The sequence below is a fragment of the Peromyscus maniculatus genome, chromosome 1 (genome assembly GCF_049852395.1).
Source record: "Peromyscus maniculatus bairdii isolate BWxNUB_F1_BW_parent chromosome 1, HU_Pman_BW_mat_3.1, whole genome shotgun sequence".
NCBI lineage: Eukaryota > Metazoa > Chordata > Mammalia > Rodentia > Cricetidae > Peromyscus > Peromyscus maniculatus.
Window position 1 is genome coordinate 21,157,999 of NC_134852.1, and position 23,084 is coordinate 21,181,082.

Here is a 23,084-nt window from a genome sequence, read left to right on the forward strand (position 1 = left end):
TCATATTCCATCGTATTCTTCAGAAGAGTCCCTGCCCACAAATCCGTTACTGAGACTCCTTAGAACCACGGTTAAGCAGAGAAGGAGTGAGAGGTGCCTGTGCCCTCCTGGCTCTGCCTGTGCGATGGACAAGTCTTGTCTATACACTTAGACCAGTCAGTCTCAGTGACATGGTCCACGTCTATAAGAAACCAGAGGTGTAGTCACAGGAACAGCACTTTCCAATTCAGAGGGTTTACAACAGATAACCCATGCAAACATCCATGTGTCTACATGACAGATACAATGCCATTCGTTAGTAACAGTGTTTACTGACACATGCAGCAACTTGGATGGATTCCAGTGTCCTTATGCTGAGTGACAAGAGTCAACAACAAATCTACACACAATATATTTATGTAACATTCATAAAATAGAAAATAATTGTAGAGGCAGAGAATATGTTGCTGACCTTCGGGGATCCAGGGTGGTGGGGCTTGATGATTCATATATGACTAAAAAGTAGTAGTATTGGGAGATGTTTGTGACACTGGACTATTTATGTATTTCAGTGGAAACTGATTACAAAATACTCCCACATGGAGAAAAGTGATGTAGAACACATCCATTTCCCTAGTGGAGATTTTTCTGATCACAGCATTGTGTAACTTAACCATATTCCCTTGACGATAATACAAACTTTGTTGTAAAAAAAGTTGAAGGACACAAACTTTCAGTGTCCATTTTGTACCCTGTATCTCTGTCACATAGTTGTTATTTTTTTCCACATGGCGGGCAGGACTGAGGTGCAGGTATGAAAACTCCCTCAGTTTTTCCTTCAAAGTTTCAAGACTAGGATTTTTCCATCTGACATTTCGGACGCTCACAGGTATCAACCTTAAATCATCGCAAGTCCTTTCCCTTTTGTGCTAACGTAGTTTTGACAATTGGCAGTTGGTCTGAAGCAGAAAACTGTAGGATGACTCATTTTGGTCTTGAGAGAAAATACTAACTGGATGGTTGAGGTGGGAGTGTGACAGGCTTGGCTGTGCAAGTGGGATTTGGACTCATTCCTGGTGTTTTCCTTCTGTGTTTGATTGACAGGCATCTGTGGTGACTGGAAGAATTTCTTCACTGTGGCTCAAAGCGAAGCCTTTGACAGAGTCTATCAGGAGAAGATGTCGAGGCTGGATCCTGGTCTCTTCCCCTGGTCAGCACGATATTGATCAATGCCCCCATGCACCTACCCCCTCACCACTCTGCACACCCTCATCCTGGATAGGGTTTCTTAGTGTAGTCCTGGCTGTAGTGGACTTAGCTCTGTAAACAGGCTGGCCTTGAACTCAGAGATTTGACTGCCTCTGCCTCCTGAGTGCTGGGATTAAAGATGTGCACCACCAATGCCTGGCTTTCTGGATAAAAGACTCTAAACATTTTAAGGATTCTGAGGGTTAGCTACTAAACTTAAAAAAAAATCTATATGTGCCTTTTTTTTTAAATTTGTCGTCTGGGTGCAAGTTAGTCATCTGGGACCAGGAAATCTGATGGAGAAAATGCCTCCATCATATTGGTCTGTATGAGGGCCCAGTCCACTCAAGGTGGTGCCATCCTTGGGGAAGTGGCTCTGGGTTGTATGAAAAAAAAAACTACAACAATCTGAGCAAGTCACAGGGAGCAAGCCAATAAACATCATTCCCCCACCGTCTCTACTTAGTTCCTCCCTCAGTTTCCCATGATGATGTACCTGTAAGCCAAATAAACCCTTCCCTCCCCATGTTGCTTTTGGTCAGTGCTTTATCACAGGAATGGAATGAAGATTGGAATACTATCCTTTTGAGTTACCAGGTGGTTCATATCACAAAACTCAGAGCAAAATAATTTATAAAAAACTTGAGTCTAGAGCAGACATATCTGCACCTGGTTTCCAAAACTGAATTGCAAGTAAAGTATTCATAATAAAACATCAATTTATTGTTGCTTTCAAACAGCTACAGTGGTGAATTTTTTGGTATTGAAGGGGGTCAGCACAGAGAAGTGTATGCTTGCCTGAGCTTTAAATCTCTAGTTATAAGGAACAAAGGCTCAACACTTTGCTAGTCAGAACTCAAAACAGGTCAGGCTAGAGTGGCAGCTCAGCAGTTGAGAGCACCATGGCTCTTGCAGAAGAAGGGAGTTTGCCCACATACACACCAGACCCTCACAGCTGCCTTTAAATCCAGATCCAGGGGATCTAGTGCCCTCTGTTGGCCTCACAGGCAACTTCACTCATGTGCACACACAAATAATTTAAAATTAAAGAGTAGGAATCTCATTAGGTTAAGGAAAAAAAAATCTACATTGCATTAAGCGTACCAGAGTCAAACTGAAGCTGAATTATTAGGGTGGAAAAACCCAGTTGTTTCTATCAGGAAAGCTCAACTGAATTAGTAAGAATACTTTTTCTAGGTTTTGAAAAAATAATTTACGGACTCGAGAGATGGCTCAGAGATGAAGAGTGCTCATTGCTCTTTCAGAGGACCCAGTCCATTCCTACCGCCCACATGGCAGCTCATAACCACATGTAACTACAGTTCCAGGGTTTCTGATGGCCTCTTGACCTCCAAGGGCTTCTGTGCACACATAGTACATACACACCTGGTACACACACGTCCATATAATAAATATTTTCTTAAAAGAAAAATAATCTAACTATTCAATGGTTCTCAACTTTTCTAATGCCTCAACTCTTTAATACAGTTCATGTTGTGGTGACCCCCAATAACAAAATTATTTCATTGCTACTTCATAACCATAATTTCATTACTGTTATGAATCACAATATAAATATCTGATAAGCAGGATATATGATATACAATCCCCTTTGAAGTTGCGTCCCACAAGTTGAGAAATACTGGTTTAGATGATTAAAATTTAAAATATTGTTTAAATAGGACTGAGTTCTTTATTGTAATTTACAGCCAACATAATAGTGACTAACAGTTAACATGTAAAATCTTAAGTTTTAGAGGTTTATTATTTGTGTGTATATATGTGAATCTGTGTGCTTGCATGTAGGTGTCTGTGGAAGCCTGGAAAGCACATCAGATACCCTAGAGCTGGAGTTACAGGCAGTTTTGAGCCACACAATGTATGTGCTGGGGTTTGAACTCTGGCCCTCTGAGGAGCGGGGAGTACTTTAAACCACTGTGTTATCTTTCCAGCCCCTCTTTGAAGGAATAAAGGGTGAACCTTAGGCCTGATCCCTGGAACTTGGAAAAAGAATTTTTGAGATCACTTTTCCAAAAGTATGGATTCCTGATTTTAACTTTGGGGATTCTAGATATGATCTTCATGTTTCCCATTTTCTGCATTGTGACGTTGCTGTCTTTTAGGATCACGGCATGAGCTACGCAGTTCAGGTGGATGTTCACTGCACTGAGAATGACACCAGTGTAGACATGTTACAAACATGACTCCCAACCAGAACTGTAAGAGAATCAGGGTCTCTTCATGTTCAAACTCCAACACTCTAAGACAGCCATTAAGGACTCATTCATGTTTTCAAACATGCTCAGAGTTTATTGAATGTATTTGTTATCTAAATATTGCAAAGTGGTGAGGGGAAGTATAAAGACGGATGGGGGCAGGACACTGTGAAAGAGCAACCCTGGAATCAGCTACCAGTACCAGGTGTGCAACTTGGGACAGGGTACACAGGAGGAATATGACGAAGGAAAAGCCATTGTTTCAAGATAAGTTCGTGCTGTTCCATACCAGACGGACACCTCTCCTCTCGCTTTTCTCTTTGACCCAGGGACAATGTAAGATATCCAGTTTTTCCTTCATTTCCACAGCTTGCAGTAGCATCTGTGACTCCTCAGTCAATGCAGATTTGTCCAGTCTGGAGTGAAAAAGACAGTGCTGTTTATTTTTATTACATTTATTAATTTGTATGTGTTTATACGGGCACATGCTACAGTGCACATGGAAGATCAGAGGTCAATTCATAGGAGTCCATCCTCCACCTTCTACTATGTGGGTCCCGGGTTGTCAGGCTGGACAGCAAGTGCCTTCACCCACTGATCCATGTCAGCATCCCAAGTTTTGTTGACAATCACTTGCCTTTCTTTACCTCTATGCTGACCTCCCTGTCACCCTTCCCTAGGAATGAAAGAAGAATGTCCCAAGTGTCAAGAGAAGTTGTGATTCTCTCCCAGAGAGTAGGGACCCTATCATATATATAGATATGTAATATAGATGTCTATATAAAGAATCTAGCAAGATGTTAAGATTAAAGTTAAAAAACATTGAAGTAAAAATGACTGTTTTCTCAGTTTCAAGAGGTCCCATTGATTGATTGTTTGTCTCAGTGTCTGCGCTACTGGTGTTATATTTAGGAAGTGATCTCCTATGCCAAGGCATTCAAGACTATTTCCTACTTTCTCTTCTAGCAGGTTCAGAGTAGCTGGATTTATGTTGAGGTCTTTGATCCACTTGGACTTAAGTTTTGTGCACGGTGACAGATATGGATCTATTTGCAGCCTTCTACACGCTGATATCCAGTTATGCCAGCACCATTTGTTGAAGATGCTTTCTTTTTTCCATTGTACACTTTTGGCTTCTTTGTCAAAAATTATATGTCCATAGGTGTGTGGGTTAATGTCAGGGTCTTCAATTTGATTCCATTGGTCCACATGTCGGTTTTTATGCCAATACCAGGCTGTTTTTATTACTGTAGCTCTATAGTAGAGCTTGAAGTCGGGGATTGTGATGCCTCCAGAAGTTGTTTTATTGTACAGGTTTCTTTTAGCTATCCTGGGTTTTTTGTTTTTCCATATGAAGTTGAGTATTGTTCTTTCCAGATCTGTGAAGAATTGTGTTGGTATTTTAATGGGGATTGCATTGAATCTGTAAATTGCTTTTGGTAAGATTGCCATTTTTACTATGTTAACCCTGCCTATCCATGAGCATGGGAGATCTTTCCATTTTCTGAGATCTTCTTCAATTTCTTTTTTCAGGGACTTAAAGTTCTTGTCATATAGGTCCTTCCCTTGCTTGGTTAGTGTTACCCCAAGGTATTTTATGTCATTTTTGGCTATTGTAAAGGGTGATGTATCTCTAATTGCCTTCTCAGCTTCTTTGTCCATTGTATATAGGAGGGCTACTGATTTTTTTGAGTTGATCTTGTATCCTGCTATGTTGCTGAAGGTGTTTATAAGCTTTATTAATTCCTGGGTGGAATCTTTGGGGTCACTCAAGTATACTATCATGCCGTCTGCAAATAGGGAAAGCTTGACTTCTTCCTTTCCAATTTGAATCCCCTTAATCTCCTTATGTTGTCTTATTGCTCTGGCTAGAACTTCAAGTACTATATTGAATAAGTATGGGGAGAGTGGACAGCCTTGTCTCGTTCCTGATTTTAGTGGAATTGCTTTGAGTTTCTCTCCATTTAATTTGATGTTGGCTGTTGGCTTGCTATATATTGCCTTTATTATGTTTAGGTATGTTCCCTGTATTCCTGATCGCTCCAAGACTTTTATCATGAAGGGGTGTTGGATTTTGTCAAATGCCTTTTCTGCATCTAGTGAGATGATCATGTGGTTTCTTTCTTTGAGTTTGTTTATATGGAAATAGTCTTGAACGCATTGGCATAGGAGATCACTTCCTAAATATAACACCAGTAGCACAGACACTGAGACAAACAATCAATCAATGGGACCTCTTGAAACTGAGAAGCTTTTGTAGAGCAAAGGATACGGTCAACAAGGCAAAGCGACAGCCTACAGAATGGGAAAAGATCTTCACCAACCCCACATCTGACAGAGGACTGATATCCAGAATATATAAGGAACTCAAGAAATTAGACATCAAAAGGACCAACAGTCCAATTGAGAAATGGGCTTTAGAACTAAACAGAGAATTCTCAACAGAGGAATCCCAAATGGCTGAAAGACATTTAAGGAATTGCTCAACTTCCCTAATCATCAGGGAAATGCAAATCAAGACAACTCTGAGATACCACCTTACGCCTGTCAGAGTGGCTAAGATCAAAAACACTGAAGACACTTTATGCTGGAGAGGATGTGGAACTAGGGGAACTCTCCTCCACTGCTGGTGGGAATGCAAGCTTGTACAACCACTTTGGAAATCAATATGGCGCTTTCTTAGAAAATTGGGAACCAATCTCCCCCAAGATCCAGCTATACCACTCCTGGGCATATACCAAAGAAATGCTCAATCATACCACAAGAGCACTTGCTCAGCTATGTTCATATCAGCATTGTTTGTAATAGCCAAAACCTGGAAACAACCTAGATGCCCTTCAACTGAAGAATGGATAAATAAATTGTGGCACATATACACAATGGAATACTACTCAGCAGAGAAAAACAATGACATCACACGGTTTGCAGGCAAATGGATGGATCTAGAAAAAATCATCCTGAGTGAGGTAACCCAGACTCAGAAAGACAAATATGGTATGTACTCACTCATAGGAAGATGCTAGATGTGGAACAAGGATGACTAGACTGCTACTCACATCACCAGTGAGGCTACCTGGAAAACGGGACCCCAAAAAAAGACACGGAGAAATGGACGAGATCTACATGAATAGCCTGGTCATGAGTGGGAACAATGAAGGGCGACGGTCGAGGGAAAGAGAGTGGGAGATCCTAGCTGGATCAAGAAAAGAGAGGGAGAACAAGGAATAGGAGACCATGGTAAATGAAGACCACATGAGAAGGTGAGAAGGGGAGGAAGCAGAGCTAGGGAGGCCCACGGAGATCCACAAAGATACCCCCTCAAAAGACTGCTGGCATGGTCGCGAGACGGCAGGAACTGACCTACTCTGGTGATGGGATGGCCAGACACCCAGATAGTGGTGCCATAAACCCCATCCAAGGACTGAGGAATCTGAAGGCAGACATCCACGGCTGGGCCCCTGGTGGAGCACTGGGAGTCTAATTAGTGAGTAAGAAGAGGGTTTATATGAGCGAGAATTGTTGAAGCCAAGGTTGGATAAAGCACCGGGACAAATAACCAAATGAATGGAAGCACAGGATCTATGAACCAAAGGCTGAGGGGCCCCAAACTGGATCAGGCCACCTGAACGGGTGAGACAGTCATTTGGCTTGATCTGTTTGGGAGGCAGCTGTGCATTGGTGCCAGGTCCTGGGCTCGTTGCATGAGTTGGCTGTTTGAATCCTGGGACTTATGCAGGGACACTTGGCTCGGTCTGGGAGGGGGGAATGGACCTGCCTGGACTGAGTCTACCAGGTCAACCCCGGTCCTCGGGGGAGACCTTGATCTGGAGGAGGTGGGAATGGGGGGTGGGCTGGGGGGAGGGGTGGGCGAGAGGGGGAGAACAGGGGATTCTGTGGCTATTATGTTGAACTGAATGGTGTTGTAAAATAATAATAATAATAATAAAAAAATGACTGTTTTCAGCCATTCATTGTTTAAATGCCTAATCATGATGTTTATTATTCCTTATTCATACATTATAACTTAATACAGTGTTGGCTTTTCTCAAACTTGTAAATACTAGTATAATGTCATTGTCACAAATCTCATAATCTTAAGCCTCTCCCTTTTGTGTCCCTACTCACTTCTATGAGATACTTAAAGCTTATCCTACATCTTAGCTCACCCATGAACATATCTGATGCTCATCTGTTCTCACTGCCTGTTCCACCCATGCCATTATCACTAAGATTACCTAAAAAAATAAAAATGACTAAACACTCATTATCTTTACACTTATATTTAAAAATCTATTGGTTTATTCTTTGATAATTTCATATATATAGAGAATGTATTTTGATCATATCCTTTCCCCATTCTCCTCCACATTCCTTTCCAAACTTTAAGTCCTTTTCTTCTCCAATAGCTCACTGAGTCTAAGTCGGGATGCCCACAAGCGTGTGGATGTAGGTGCATGCTCTGGAGAATATGCAACCTACAGGGCCCACATCCCTGAAGAAAACTGACCCTCCTTTCCCTTGAAGCCACAAATGTCCCTATCTCCTCAGCTAGGGGCGCGGTCATGAGTCTGTGCTGGAGGGTTGACTGGCTTGAGCTTGTGCAGGTCTTGTGCAGACAGCCGCTGCTCCTCTCTGGTCATGAGTGTACCTGCCTTCTCAAGTCTAGAAGAGGCTGGTGTGCAGCAGTCCTGCCAAACTCTTACGATGTTTCTATCCCTTCTTCCTCAGTGTTTCCTGGACTTTGGAAGTAAGGGACCACCCCTCCCTTTAAAAAATAATGTCTTAAGCAGTCAACACACTACATGGTTAATTTTTTTCTTGAAAAATTTCCCTTAGATTTTTGGGCATTAGTTCCCCTTGAATTTCACAAATTGAGATCAGAACACAGGTCTCTCTGATAGGGTACAGCTGGCTGCCTCAATTTTCTCCACCTTCTCTGCCTGCTTTTTTCTTGCCTGATGTCCATTACCATAAGTCATGTCACATTTAACTATAAAGAGTTAATACAATCTGGTTATCCTTTGCTTTAGATCTAGTATCCACTTATGAGTGAGTACATACCATGTTTGTCTTTCTGAGTCTGGGTTACCTCACTCAGGATGGTATTTTCTAGTTCCATCCATTTGCCTGCAAACCTCATGTTGTCATTGTTTTTCACTGCTGAGTAGTACTCCATTGTGTATATATACCACATTTTATTTAACCATTCTTCAGTTGAAGGGCATCTAGGTTGTTTGCAGCTTCTGGCAAATTGGGGGTGGGGAGGTAATGGAGGGCAAGGGCCGGGGGAAAGAGAGCTTAGGGGAGTGGGAGGTCTCAGCTGGATCCAGAACAGAGTGGGAGAACAGGGAAAGAGATATGATAAATGAAGACCCCAGGGGAATAGGAAGAAGCAGATTGCTAGAGAGGCCCCCAGAAATCCACAAAGATACTTCCACTATAGACTACTGGCAATGGTCAAGAGAGTACCTGAGCTGACCTACTCTGGTGATAAGATGGCTGAACACCCTAACTCTCATGATAGAACTCTCATCCAGTAACTAATGGAATCAGATGCAGAGATTTACAGCCAAGCCCCAGGAGTCCAATCAGCACGAGAGAGGAAGGATTATATGAGAAAGATATGGAGACCATGACTGGAAAAAGCACAGGGACAAATATCCAAACTAGCAAAAACACATGGCCTGTGAACCAATAGCTGAGGAGCCCCCATAGAACTGGACCAGGCCCTCTGGATAAGTGAAACAGTTGATTAGCTTAAAATGTTTAGGAGGCTCCCAGGCAGTGGAACCGGGACCTGTCCTAGGTGCATGAGCTGGCTTTTTGGAACCTAGGGCCTATGATGAGACACTTTGCTCAGCCTTGGTTTAGGGAGGAGGGGACTGGACCTGCCTCAACTGATTCTACCAGGCTGGGCTGACTCCCCATGGGAGACCTTGCCTTGGAGGAGGTGGGAATGGGGGAGGTGGATTGGGGAAAAGGCTGGGGGATGGGATGAGAGAGGCAGGGGAATCCATGTCTGATATGTAAAATTAAAATAATTATAAAATAAAAATATTTAAAATAAAAAAAGAGTTAATACAGAGCTCTGCCAGGCTCTTTTAGATCTGCTGCCCACTTCAACCCCTGCCTGTCCAACCTCCCCTTCAGTCAATACTGCACCAACCACAGCCTTCTCACCATGATTTATCCCTGTGTCCACACCCCAGCCCTTCTCAACATCTCATCCTTGCCTGCACATTACTCTTTATAACCCCACTAAAGGACCTAAGTCAACAGGGCAGAGGCATGAGCCATTTTTCTCACAGAATGTTCAAAACATCTTCACAGGCCCTCACATAATCAACCTGCACATATGGAATAAGTTTTCAAATGCAAATGAAATGTTAGGAAGCGTAACCTGGTTTTATAATTCCATACATCAATTTCAGAACCATTTTTGACTCTAGACTGGGAGTGAACATTTATGGGTAATGTATGTGTGAGGCAGTGTTTGTAATCACCTGAGCTGGGTAATGGTGTCTCCAGAACACATGAAAATGCCAACCAAGTTGTGCCCAGTGGTATAACACAGGCCTGGTAGTTATAGGAATAGCCAATAATTTTTTTATTGGATTATGATGCCTGTTCCACAGGGGAGATTTAATGTCCGCTGCTGTAAATATTGTCAAAATCCCATGGCGAAGGAGACCACAGACTCAACGGGGAAAGCTACTGTGGTTCCTGTGGTTCCCTTAAATGGACATGTTGTGAAATTGCCATCTAAATGTTTACATTTATACCCATAGATTTGTACTCACAGCCTTGGTCAAAGAAGCCCCCCCCTTTTTTTTCCGCCATAGGTAGTGGTTAATGCAGATTCACAACTGGTCAAAAATGCTGAGAGCAGGTGAATGTGAATGCTGACCCACAGATGGGTCATGAGTGGTCGACTTCACCACAGACTCTGTGGAGACACTGACATTCACACAATTCTCCCCTCCTACTTACTCCTCAACACCAACATCCAAAACCACATTCCCCATAACGGATGAGAACACAGCCCTACCATAACTCCTGAAGGGTGCACTTTGGGTCCTTCAAAGCTTCACACAGGAAGTTCAATCCAGTATCTTCCAGGATGTTTGACCCCAGGTCAAGAAGAGAGAGGTATTTTTTGCACAACAGGGCTTTGGAGAGATGGCCACAGGCATTGAAGCTGAGACAGCAACACGACAACCTGCAAAGAGGGTCACACATCAGCAACTCACTCATTGTCACAGCATCACATGCCTCTGCAAAGACTGTCATGTTCTCCCTATACTAAATCTCCATGTTGCATGAAGAAATTTTGAAATGGGCTGGTGAGATGGCTCCACATGCAGGTAAAGGCCCTTGACACCAAGCCTGAGGACCCTAGTTCAATCTCACAGGATGGAAGGAAATAACCAACTTCCACAAGTTTTCTTCTGTCCTCCATATGTGTGTGGGTATACACACATGATGGAAACATTTTCAAACAAAAGTTTTGAAAACCTGAGGTTGTAGATCACCACAAATGTTTCCAAAATTGACTGATTTGTCAACTTACTTGCAAAACAATCAACTAATTCTTCCACCTATATCAGAAATTCACCATGTTGCAGAATCCTGCCCTCGTGAAATATCTTCCATTACATTTAAAATTTTTTTTGTTGTCCATGAGTGTGTATATGTCTCTGTGCAGGTGTATGTAGATGTAGAGGTCAGAGCACAAGTTTAGGTGTCACACTCTGGAACACCACCCACCTCCTTTGAGACAGGGTCTCTCACTTTCTGGAACTTATTTATTAGACATGGCTGGTTGTCCAGTGAGCCCTAGGGGTCCTGCTGTCTCCACTTCTGCAGTGTGTCACCATGCCTGGATTTTTCACATGGGCTCTGGGGATCAAACTCAGGGCATCAGGCTAGAGTGGCAAGGGTTTTACCAACCTAGCTACTACCCAGCCCAGTCCTGCAATTTTCTTTTAAATATTTTTCCTCATCCTGTTATTTGTGTGGGTTAAAGGCTAGTGTTTTAAAGACTAGATATTATTTGAAATAACTCATGCTTAATGCAGTTCTTTATAATTACTAGTCACCATGTGTAATTTAATTCAAGCTACTCTATAATAACTAGTAATTAAATAACTAAATAATTTTGTCTTCTAATGTTATTTTTTCCTATCTCTCCTGAAATATGTTTCAACTTTTTGTAGTGCATCTTTCTCCTTTTCTTTTACAAGTTGCACATCAGGACTGGAGACATGGTGCAGCATTTAAGATCACTTGCTGATCTTGCAGAGGACACGGGGTTCAGTTCTAAGCATCCACATAACACCTACATGGTACTCACAAGTCTCCTGTAACCATAGTTCCAGGGGGTTATTGACCTCTTCAGGCTTCTGCTGCTCATGCATTCACATGGTACACAGTTTGAAAATTCCACAAGTGCTCTCATGTATACAGCCCAGATCAAAACACAATGGCACTGAAAGTATTACATAAAATTGTCTCCAAGGCATGTGCACATATTTTATATATCATGCAAATAAATTTCATGTTTGGAATTAGGAACCATTACCAAGACTCATGATATGCAAATATTCCAAAGTAAATTTAAATGGAATATGGAACATTTCTGGCCTAGTCATAAGCAGTTCATGAAAGAGCTACTTAATCTGCACTAGTTTTCTTCCATAAATAGATGTCTCCATAATGGTCCATATTCACTGTTCTTACATTTCATATTCATGTTCATGTCTGTAAGCTGCATGGGTACATTCTACTGCATGAATTCATGGTCAGAGAGGACACAACTTATTTTGTGTTTGTATAATCTTTCTCTTCTATGAACCCAGGTATCTTTGAGTAATTCCCCATCCCAAGGCCTTTGATTGATGGAACAATAAAGTTATTTACTATGGCTTCCATGGGACAATAGTCTGTGGTGGGTAGCTGTTTGATCCATGCCCTGAAGCACTGACCCTAGTGAGGCAGCTGTAGCTGTTACACCTGCCTATGACCTTGAGGAACATGCCCCTGGGGCATCGCCACTGGGGAACTTGTAAAACCTAGGATGCATATGTGCATCTGTCTCTTGGCTACATCGTGGTTTGGATGCTGAAGTCTTGGACCAAGCCATTCAGCGTGGGACATAGCTCAGCTCTCCTAGACCCTATGATAAATCTCCTATGGTTGTGAGTTAATCCCCAAATAAATTCCTTGATCATTAAATAAACTCCGTTGATTGCTAGCAATTAGATCCCAATATTAGTCTGGTATTCTGCTACCATGAGCAACCAACCTCAACCTCAGGACAGGAGATAGTTTACAGTGACTTAGGTAAGATGGAGGAAGCTCTGCCTTTGAAAGGAATTTTTTCTTCCTCATATTCTCCTCTTGCCTGGTATCCAATCTCTTTCCAGGGGCATCACTTACCCCCATAATATTCATATTCATTAAGCTAAAAATTATATATAAGGAATTTCAGAGCTAGTATTGCCTTGTCTAAAGTTGGTCTCATGGTGTATCTGTTTGCATTTGCTCCACTTACTGATTTGGCAACTGAGGCATGGACAAGTGACTGAGTCTAGTGACACATCCCTTGTCCTCATGCATTCCTTAGTGGGTATTTGACCACTTTTATGATGGCTGCATCCATGTGCAGGGTTCTGCAATATCTCCAGGGCATGCTCTCCCAAACCAACTCACATCAGTGTCTCCAGGACACAGCTTGGATGCTTCAGGATTCACACAGTAACATCACTCATTTGTTCTTCAAGGGCTTTTCAACCAACGAGAGATGTTTCACCTTGCAGTAGGTTAGAAAAGTAGAAATCATGCCACAAGCCTCACTTGAGATGTCACATTTCCCTAACCTACATGTGAGGTACACGTCACAGGTTAGGAATAACATCTTCAGGTGATCTATGTAAGACTACCTATTGTTCAAACAAATGACCCAGATTCTAATACTGTACATACCAGTCCACACCTACATCATAGGCTTATTTAATTTGTAAGTATAATTCTGTGACTATCATTGTGAATTACAGAGTTCTACTGGTTGGGAATAAGCCCAAGCCAGTGGTTTTCAGCTATGGGTGACTTTTACTCTCTGGGATCCATTTGGAAATGCTGGTAAGGTTATGGATTGCCACAAGAACCAACAGAGAGATAGGGTGTTCCTGGAATGTAGTGGGTAGAAGTCCTCCCCTTTAATGCAGAGATAGACCCCATCACTAAAATATGGTCTGTAACCCAGTATGTCTGATTACCAATATCACTGTAACACACACACACACACACACACACACACACACACTTCTTGAGTCCATCACAGTGACCCTCCCCTTCAGATTTCAGTTAACAGTGAGAAAGCCCATTGTGTTAGACCTGTGCTTCTGACATTATTAAAACCTGCTCCTTGTGTTTAACTTACAGAGGAGATCATAAAACTTATGGGTTTTGCTATCTCCCTTGTCAGTTTAGTATATTCAAAAGATATGGTGGAAGATAATAGAAACAGATCACAAGCATGAAATAAGATCTAGAAGGATCCCAAGTACGTGCAAATTGCCTTATGGATGTAGAGTGCTCCATATGGATATATTTGCCAAACTAGAAGAACCCTGGTTCTCCTTTCATCCCATCACTGTGATAAAACACCCTGACCAAAGCTGGTTAGAGAAGAAACAGTTTGGCTTATACTTCCGGGTCACAGTCCATCATTGAGGAAGTCAGAGCAGGAACCCGGATGCAAGAATCATGAAGGAGCTGCTTCTTGCTTAGTTAGCTAGACTTCCTACAAAGACCAGAACCACCCACCCAGGGAACCATACCTCTTCATAGCAGACTGTACCCTCTTATATTAATTAACCATCAGGATAATCCCTCATAGACATGCCCAATCTGATAAAGACAATCACTAAATCAAGATGTTGTTCTTTTTGTCAAGGTGACAGTTAATACAAAGTAGGATAAAATGTTCCAAACTTTTTGTTTTTTTTTTTTAATGGAGTCTTTATCATGTAAACATGATAGGCTAACTCCAAACTAACATTCTCACTGAGGATGGGGGACGAGAATGACAGTTACAGAACATGGTTCCAGCTTGGTTCTTCTGGGGACTGGTTACTATGCAGTTGCCCACCGAAGACCATTCATTAGAATGCAAGTTGATCCTATCACCTGGAGAACGCCAAGAGGTGGGAAGCTTTGTGTCAGGAATCAAGGCAACAGTCCAAATATCAGAAGAAGTGATTCTGCCACCATCACCAAGCTCTCACGAAATGACAAAGGTTTGTAATTCCTGTACACAGCCAGAGGAAAAGACTGCAATGCAAGTTTCTCAGCATGAGCTGCCATACCACAGCACCAATGGTGATAAACTCACTCTGAGCTATCATGTAGCTTAAGAGCATCAGTACCCTGTTGACTTCAACTCATTCTCACGCCATTTCCACATTGCCCTGCAGTTGCAGGGCTGCCTCCTATTTTCTTCTTAGCCTCCTGTCAAAGGCCACGTGGAAGTTTTGCTTACGGGTTGTTTCTCTTCTGGTAGTTTTCACAAGGTGCCTCTGCCTGCTGACCTCTGATTTCCCCAGGTGCCCTGCCCCCCACACCAAGTAATGAGTGTAATACAATCCATATATGCTATTATGTTGGTGTTCAAGCCATCAGAAAACGAAGGAAGTCATCAAAATGCAAGGGGAAATTTAACGAAGGGAGTGGGAACCAATGGCACACAAGTGAATGTGATCGAAGTACACTATAAACATGGGCGAAATGGTGTCATGGGGGAGGTGGAGAGCAGATCAGCAGGTAAGAGCACTTGCTGCTTCAACAGAGGACTAGAGTTCAAATTCAGGAACCCACATCAGGTAATTCACAGCCCTCTCTGGCTTCTGAAGGTACCTACATATAGGCACACGCACGCGCGTGCGCGCGCGCGCACACACACACACACACACACACACACACACACACACACACACTTTTATAAAGAGAAAAAGAAACTATCATAATGAAATTCATTTTGTGTAATATGTGCTAATGCAAGTCAGAACTTTCAAAGATAAACCTTAAAAGTGATTTTAAAAGTAATTTTGCCGGGCGGTGGTGGCACACGCCTTTAATCCCAGCACTCGGGAGGCAGAGCCAGGCGGATCTTTGTGAGTTCAAGGCCAGACTGGGCTACCAAGTGAGTTCCAGGAAAGGCGCAAAGCTACACAGAGAAACCCTGTCTCCAAAAACAAAAACAAAAACAAAAAAAAAAGTAATTTTAATGAAATTACTGAGTGTAGACAATGAACTGACTTACAGTAGTTCCTCCACTCTGCATGCTGGTCATTTCAGCACAGAGCACATATTTTCAACCACACCATCAGAGAGATTGGTGCCATACAGGTTCACAGATTTCAGGTGAGGTAGTGGAAGAAGAGTGTGAAATAATGTACCATCTCCAAAGTTAGTCATGAAGGGACACCTGTGCAATAAGGCCAAATGGCGAATTATACCAGGATGTGGGGGTACATGGCAAAGCAACTTGTAGACATCCTCTTCCACACTTTGCCTCACAAACTATGCTTGTTTGGGCATTCTAGTTATCCATGTCAGGCAGCTCATGATTTATTATAACTCTCACTCCAGAGGACCCAATTCAGATGCACACATACATAGACACAATCAAAATAACCTAAAAAAACTAGATTTTTATTTAACATTTATTGCAGTCTCTAGAACATATTCAACTCCTGTTGGCTGTGTACATGTATGTACACACACACACACACACACACACACACACACACACACACACACACACGATGTATAAACATTTACAAATCCCTACATAGAAAAACCTCAGGTATGTGGCTCTTGGCTATTGCTTTTGCTACTTTGGATTTATTTCTGCGCGTATTTATGCATTAACCTCTTCAAGGAAGAGATAGAATATTTTCTATCTACTTAAAGGATGGATGCCTATGAAACTTATGACAAGCTTTGAAGCTTAAGCACAGTCAGAGGATTCTTAGAAGATGGATACATCGAGTCACAGAGATGCTTAATGGCAGTTTCCTTGAAATTACAGCTGTCCAGATCTAACACCTGCAAGTCCCGGAAAATTTTTCACAACATACTCCAATATTTTATTGCCTTTCTGCAATGAGATAACACATCATTATTCGCTGGTGCCTAAATTCAATTCGAGACATTCCTAAGATAGGCAGATCACTCCCAACCCCCTCAATGAGGCACACATGGTACATAGACATACATGCAGGCAAAACACTTATATGCATTAAATAAAAATAAATAAATAAATCTTAAATAAAAAAATCTTAAAATAATAAATCTTTAAAAAAAGGAAATGGAGCACCAAGAGACAGAGACAGAGAGGAGAGAGAGGGCACTGTGGGCTACAAAATGCCATCTTCTGGGCATGGTGTAGCCATTGTGGTCTTAATCCCATAAGAGCCACTGCCTGTACAAGATCGGGCTTGTTACCAGTCAATCAGAAGCTGGGGAGAGCCTCACACAGCTCTGCCCCTCCCTGCTAACATCATGACTACTGGTGGATTCTCTGGGAGGAGCAGCCTTCTCCAGTTTTGTACCCACAAGTCAGTCCACCAGGGTCTAATGCACAGTTCCAAACCCATACACACACTGATAGCCCTCGTTAAACTCAACATCTGACACAACAAAAAGACGTGAATGTGAGAAAGGATCTCATAAAGAAGAAGTTAGTGTGATGGGGTGGAAGGGGAACAGAATGGAGTAGAAGGTGAGAGTAACCAGAATGCATTACCTATAGGTATGAAATTGTGAATGAATACATTGAATAAAAATTATAAAAAAGAAGCATGGCTTGATATGAGGTGAACTAGATTGAGTCTTTGGAAGACTCATTGTTAATAGGTACATATCACTGTTGAAGACACCCAGCCTTCTCTGTTCTCTAGGGTCTCCTCTTGAAGTGAGAAAACATGATTTCTATGTGAATTCGGGTAGATATTTGGGACTCCTGAATGAGTAGCAAGCTACGCCCAATAATATCATCAAAGATGCTACACATTTGAAAGATCAAGTATGAGCTAGTAGCCTAAAGCCAATGCAAGGCAAAGCAACTAGAGCAATGTAGTATGAGCACAGCCTCAAACCAGACACGAGTTCCCAGAATCTTCTCCAGTGTAGTCACCAGGACACTAAACACTCTATGGATGAAGGAAAAGAGCCAGACACTGCAACAAAGCTGCTCACATTTCCACCTCACAACTGGCCTTGTCACAAGTTTGTTCTTTGTATAAATGGAGGAACTCAAGACACAACTTTCCAGGGCCACATAGCTCCAAACGACAGTGCCAAGATTCAACAGATAGGCTTCCTGACTATGCCATCTAAACACTCAAGCATAGAGGTGTAAGAAGTTAGGAAATGCCATGCTGGAGAGAGGGATCAGTGGGTAGGCATGTAGGCTGTGCAAGTATGAGGACCTGAGTTCAGATCCACAGCACTGACCTAAAAAGCTGAGCATGGTGGCTTGAGGCTGTTGGCCCAACATAAGAAGAGGGAGACAGGTAGACCCTGGTATTCATCTGGCCAGTTAGCCTAGTCAAGATGGTGAGCTTCAAGGGTGGTGAGAGATTCTCTCAAAGGCTGAAGGCAGAGGACAACAAAGAAAGCCACCCCACATCTTCCTCTGACTTGTTCACAAATTCATATGGATACAGCATGCACACAAACACATGTATAAAATTATGCATGAACGCTAAGGCAAAACTGGAAGAACTGAAGACAAGCTTCAGAGTTGTGCTTACCTTTTGTTGTATTCAAATTCTTCTAAGTCACAGTCTTCTGGGTTATAGATTTCTGAAAATACTGTATTGTATATGCAGATGAAGTTTCTTTAATTTTTGAGATTTCAGCAGACCATATGTAGCCTCTGACAATGCATCAACATTACTAATATCAACAGTCATTTCGTCAAATAGATCCATCACATCTGTTTCAAAGCTTTCTTCCTGGTTGTCAAGTAGACTCACAAACAAACTCTGGGCATTCATCAGTTTCTCACTACACTCTGCTTGACTCAAACTACTAAAGCATTTGAGGATTTCCTGTTTTATCTCTTTGGATGGTATAAAACCAAAGTGTGGTTTCAGTATGTCAGTGACTTTTTCACTGGCAATTCCAAACACAAATATCCCTGTCAGGAGCCATGGTTTGGCCATGAGCATAAACTTCTCTTAGAAGTTGGGGCAGGCTTCCAATGACAGAGTGAGCTGTGCCTCTCTCTTGTCTGAGGAAATAGAACAGGGCAGTGAAATTCGACTGTAGTATAGAATGGGAAAGCATGAAGTTGTCACCTTTAGTACAGAGAAAATTCATTCCCAGCCACACTGCCTCCTCAGATTCCAATATTTTATTCTTCCTGAGATCCTCACACTTGAACACAAATACCTGTTTACACATTGCCTCTACAGCCAAGGTACACAGGGTCTTTGATGGTGCTCTGTTCTGATTAGGTGGACAGTTGTCATACACTGATCTGAATGAGCTCACTATAAAGCATGTGTAGATAATTGAATCTGTTACATCAACTAAGTTTATTTCCTCTCTCCTGTCCCATTGCCACTTTAAAATACTACAGGACACCCAGCATATATAAGGATCTCTGCATAAAGTGAGTAATTGTTGAATTGTTTTTAAATAATCAAAGACTTGTACGCCTTTCTAGTTACTGCGCAAAGAAGCGCATACAATAGAACTTTGTGGTCTCGTCAGTGAATCCATGAATAGCTATCTCCCTTGGATACCGCAGCAAGGGTTAGATTTTTTGGTACACTTGGGTTTCCCAATTCAAGAAGCAGAGAGGATCCTGGGAGCATTACTTCCTGTAGCAAACTGCTGAAGACAATTTGTGTCAGCAGCATCTTCCCCCAGTCATTGCACAAGTTTGTCCTGAGTTCCAAGTCAAATTTCAGATATTCAAGTCCCTCCAGGATAAACAAGATTTTCTTTGGATCAGATCAGATATCTTCCAGTGTCTCTGAAGACTCAGACAACTTAGTTAACATAAGCTGAGTTAAGCTCAACTCTCTGATATTGTTAAGTGCAAGGGGAGAGATGAAGAAATCTATTCTGTCATAAGTTTCCTGATGCCCAGTCCAACATTGCTTTTCTTAAGAAAGTAGTTATTCCTTTTCCTTTACAACCTAGTACAACTTCAGTGACCGGCTCTGAGGGACAATAAAATACTTCTTGCAATGCCTTGTACTGCTCTTCTACACTTATTTGGTAGTTTTCATCATCCATTAGAATGAAGGTCTCATTGGATCATATGTGTTGAAATGTAGTCTTTATAATCTCTTTGTATGGACTTCGTTTATCAGAGTTGGATGAAATCAGAATACAAGGCAGTTAGGAATAGGATCCTCCTGAGAATGAATCACAGTTTTTTTTTTTTTAAATACACATATAGTGAATGATCTACCCATCTGGGTGATCAAGTGAGGCCATGAGTCCCAAGGAAAGAAGAAAAGGAGGAGAGCCACCCACCCCTTCCCCTGCAGTAAGTTTCCTATTCCCTTCATCTGATATGGTTTTTCTTCCTGTTACACTACAAATGAAGAATGGTTGGGCCCCACCCTAACCCAACCAACCAACGAGTTCTTTCTACACCCACACCTCTAGATAGAGACCTCTACTGTATGCAGCTCTTCCCGTGCTTGTGAGCATGCATGGGAGAGTTGACTGACTCATGGCCAACTCAAATTTCTATGCTAAAGGGGGTACATGAATATTTCAGGGCCAATAGAGAAGGGAGGTCTCCAGAAGCTAGGGGTATTTAAAGAAAAACCTCGGAACCTTCTAGAGTCAACGGTCTCCATATATTGGATCCCTTCTCTACCAAAAAATATTTTACAATGCCAATAAACCTTGCTTTCACTTTCCTTGGAACCCTTTCCTCCCTTACATTCTTTAATGACAGAGAAAAACAACTCACCAGCCAGCCAGTCTCATCTTGGTGCCCAGCATGAGGCTCAAACCCCAGACACTCAGTTATTTTGCTGCATCCAAGGTTATAATATATTTGATATGTCGACTGTAAAAGCATTATGACCAAACTGGAAACTCACCTCTGAGTAACAGCTACTATAAAGCATGAATTCTGGGTATTGCTTTCCAAATTTGCAAAGGGCATGGTACCTCCCCAGGACAAAATCCAGAAGTACTTCATTTGTACATAATTTCATGAGTTAGAGCTCAGAATGCTGTTGTTCAGTCTAAAACTAATACCTCCAGTATCAGATCTAATACCTCCAGTAAGTCATTTAGAAGTCATTCTATTTAAAAATTTTCAGTTTGATATACATGTTTATAATTCTATGCTTAGTCAAAGCAATATTTTATTCAGGCAACAGGACAGAGAGAAATGAACTTTGGGGTTATATGAGTTCAAGTCTATGGGTAACAAATTAGGGTGTCAAGTTGTCCAGGGTTAAATCATATGCATATCATTGTTTTAGATACATTAATGTATCTGTGTCAACATCCTAAGCCAAATGAGATTAATAGAAAGTGTTTCTCTGTTCATTCATGGGGATAGTTAGCAGGCAACTGGCACATGATCAGTACCACAGGTTGATATATATATTTTGATTTCTGGCACCAGGCGTTCTGAGGGCAAGGGCTTACTGTCTTCTCTGAGAGTGGGACATGCATGTATCAGTGTGTGGTGCATTATAAATGTTCACTAAGTTAAGAGCACTCGCTGCTCTTCCAGAGGACCTGGGTACACTACCCAACACCTATACAGCCACTGTTAAGTTCAGCTCCAGGGATCCCTGCCCTCTTCTGGCCACCACAGGAACTGCATGCGTGTGGTGGCAAAAAAAATTTTCAAAAAGGAAAATTGGTATCCGTACAGACTTTTGAATGCCATTAAATTATTATTGTATTTTGAAAAAAAGAATTACTATATTCACACATTATGAAATGTTGAGTGTTGGGCTGCCAACATGGCTCATGGATGGGGGCACACAGCACCCACAAGCAACTCCATCAAGTTGTCCGCTGATCTCCACATGTGCTCAACTGTACCTCCACAAATGAGGAAATACATACATATGGGTTGGAGTAGTAGGTAAGAGATTAAGAGCGCATATTGCTCTTGCAGAGGAACTGAACTCAGTTCCCAGCACCCACATCAAGCTGCAAAGGAAAACAGGCTAGATAAGTAATTTAAAGATAGTTTCCACAAGCCTGAGTAGATGTTAAGAATTTATTAACCTTACACGTCAAACATCTTTTATTTACCAAACAAACACATGCTTCTCATCATTTAACATATTATTTTTTTTAAAATACTGAATACTGTTTATTGAAGGAGGGAGGAGGTCTTGAATACAGGCTTACAGCACAATGGGAAAACGCTGGAGGGCAGAAGTTCACTACAGATGTTTTACCATTTAACATATTCTTAAAGCCTAGTATTCAACAGAACAAAGATGTTACTGGTTAGACATAAATCTCTAAATAGAGTTTTGTTAATCTGAGTAGAACTTCATAATATAAGGTTTAACAAATACTGCCCTGTTATCAAACATTTTGTTTCTTATCTAAAATTTTCTAGAAGCTCAGTGTTGAAAAATCAGCAAAGGCCTAAGTAGTTAGACAAAAATCTGTAAATCAGTTTCTGTTAACCTGAACATATCTTTACAACCTTGGGAATTTATCATCTTACAAAAATTTTTCCTAATCCAAAATATTTTGAAGACCTGCTGTTGATTTCTTAATCTAAAAAAGATATACAATAATTAGCAGAGGGCTCAGTGTGAATAAAATGTTTTGTAACTATTGCTTTAGTTGTTTTATACCACAGGGTCACTTTAATAAAGATGATGGCAAAGTTACATGCCATATACTCGTTTTAACCTTAGTAAAGATGGCTACCAGTCACATGGTTGATTCTATGCTGACGAACAGAGACAGAAAATAAATAGTAGACTGAATATGGCCAGCAGAAGAGACTGGATCATGAGAGAAGGAGGGGATGGAGAGTGGGGCAAGGGAGAAGAGGCAAGAGAAAGGGGACAAGTGGACCAAAAGAGCCGGGAATAATATTGTCTTTCTTTTATTTGGGGGATTTTGTTATTGTACTGGGTTTTTGTTTCTTCTTTTTTTTTTTTGAGAAAAACTTAAATTTGGATGAGTAAATAGGGGTGGAACATCTGGAAAGACCTTGGGAAGGAATTAATATGATCAAAATACATCGAAGTATAAAATTGTTTTAAATAATAAAATATAGTAAAGAAGAAAAAATACAAACAAAAGGAATTCACAACTATCAGTAATCTTCTTGATTACCACATCTATTTCAACAAGGTAACAGAGGCTGAAGTACTGTTTCTTCTAGTTATTAACTGTGCGGTGCCTGTAAGAATGATGCTTACCCTTTTCAAGTCTTCATAGCTCAGTATCAGGAAGTTATCACATTTTCTCATCGACAGCCAGCCACAGATGTGCTCAAACCATGATCTATATGGGACTGTGTGTGGGAAGGAAGAAAATGTCAAATACAAAGCATGATAATGGGATCAGCTTGATATTCTTCATTCTTCTGCAAATGGCAAACAG

General features: G+C 41.5%; 1 protein-coding gene and 1 pseudogene across 1 annotated transcript in view; one reads left to right on the forward strand and one right to left on the reverse strand.

The window, feature by feature from the left end:
* LOC143266826 (3-beta-hydroxysteroid sulfotransferase-like) overlaps window positions 1-1,964 on the forward strand; it is a 47,310-nt gene extending 45,346 nt beyond the window's left edge. The window contains exon 8 of the mRNA XM_076571552.1: window positions 1,084-1,964. Within this exon, the coding sequence (XP_076427667.1) occupies window positions 1,084-1,205 (122 nt within the window). The 3' untranslated portion in view covers window positions 1,206-1,964. The remainder of the gene's footprint in view (window positions 1-1,083) is intronic.
* Window positions 1,965-3,514: 1,550 nt separating this feature from the next.
* Window positions 3,515-19,847, reverse strand: LOC143274441 (NACHT, LRR and PYD domains-containing protein 9B-like; annotated as a pseudogene).
* Window positions 19,848-23,084: the final 3,237 nt, after the last annotated feature.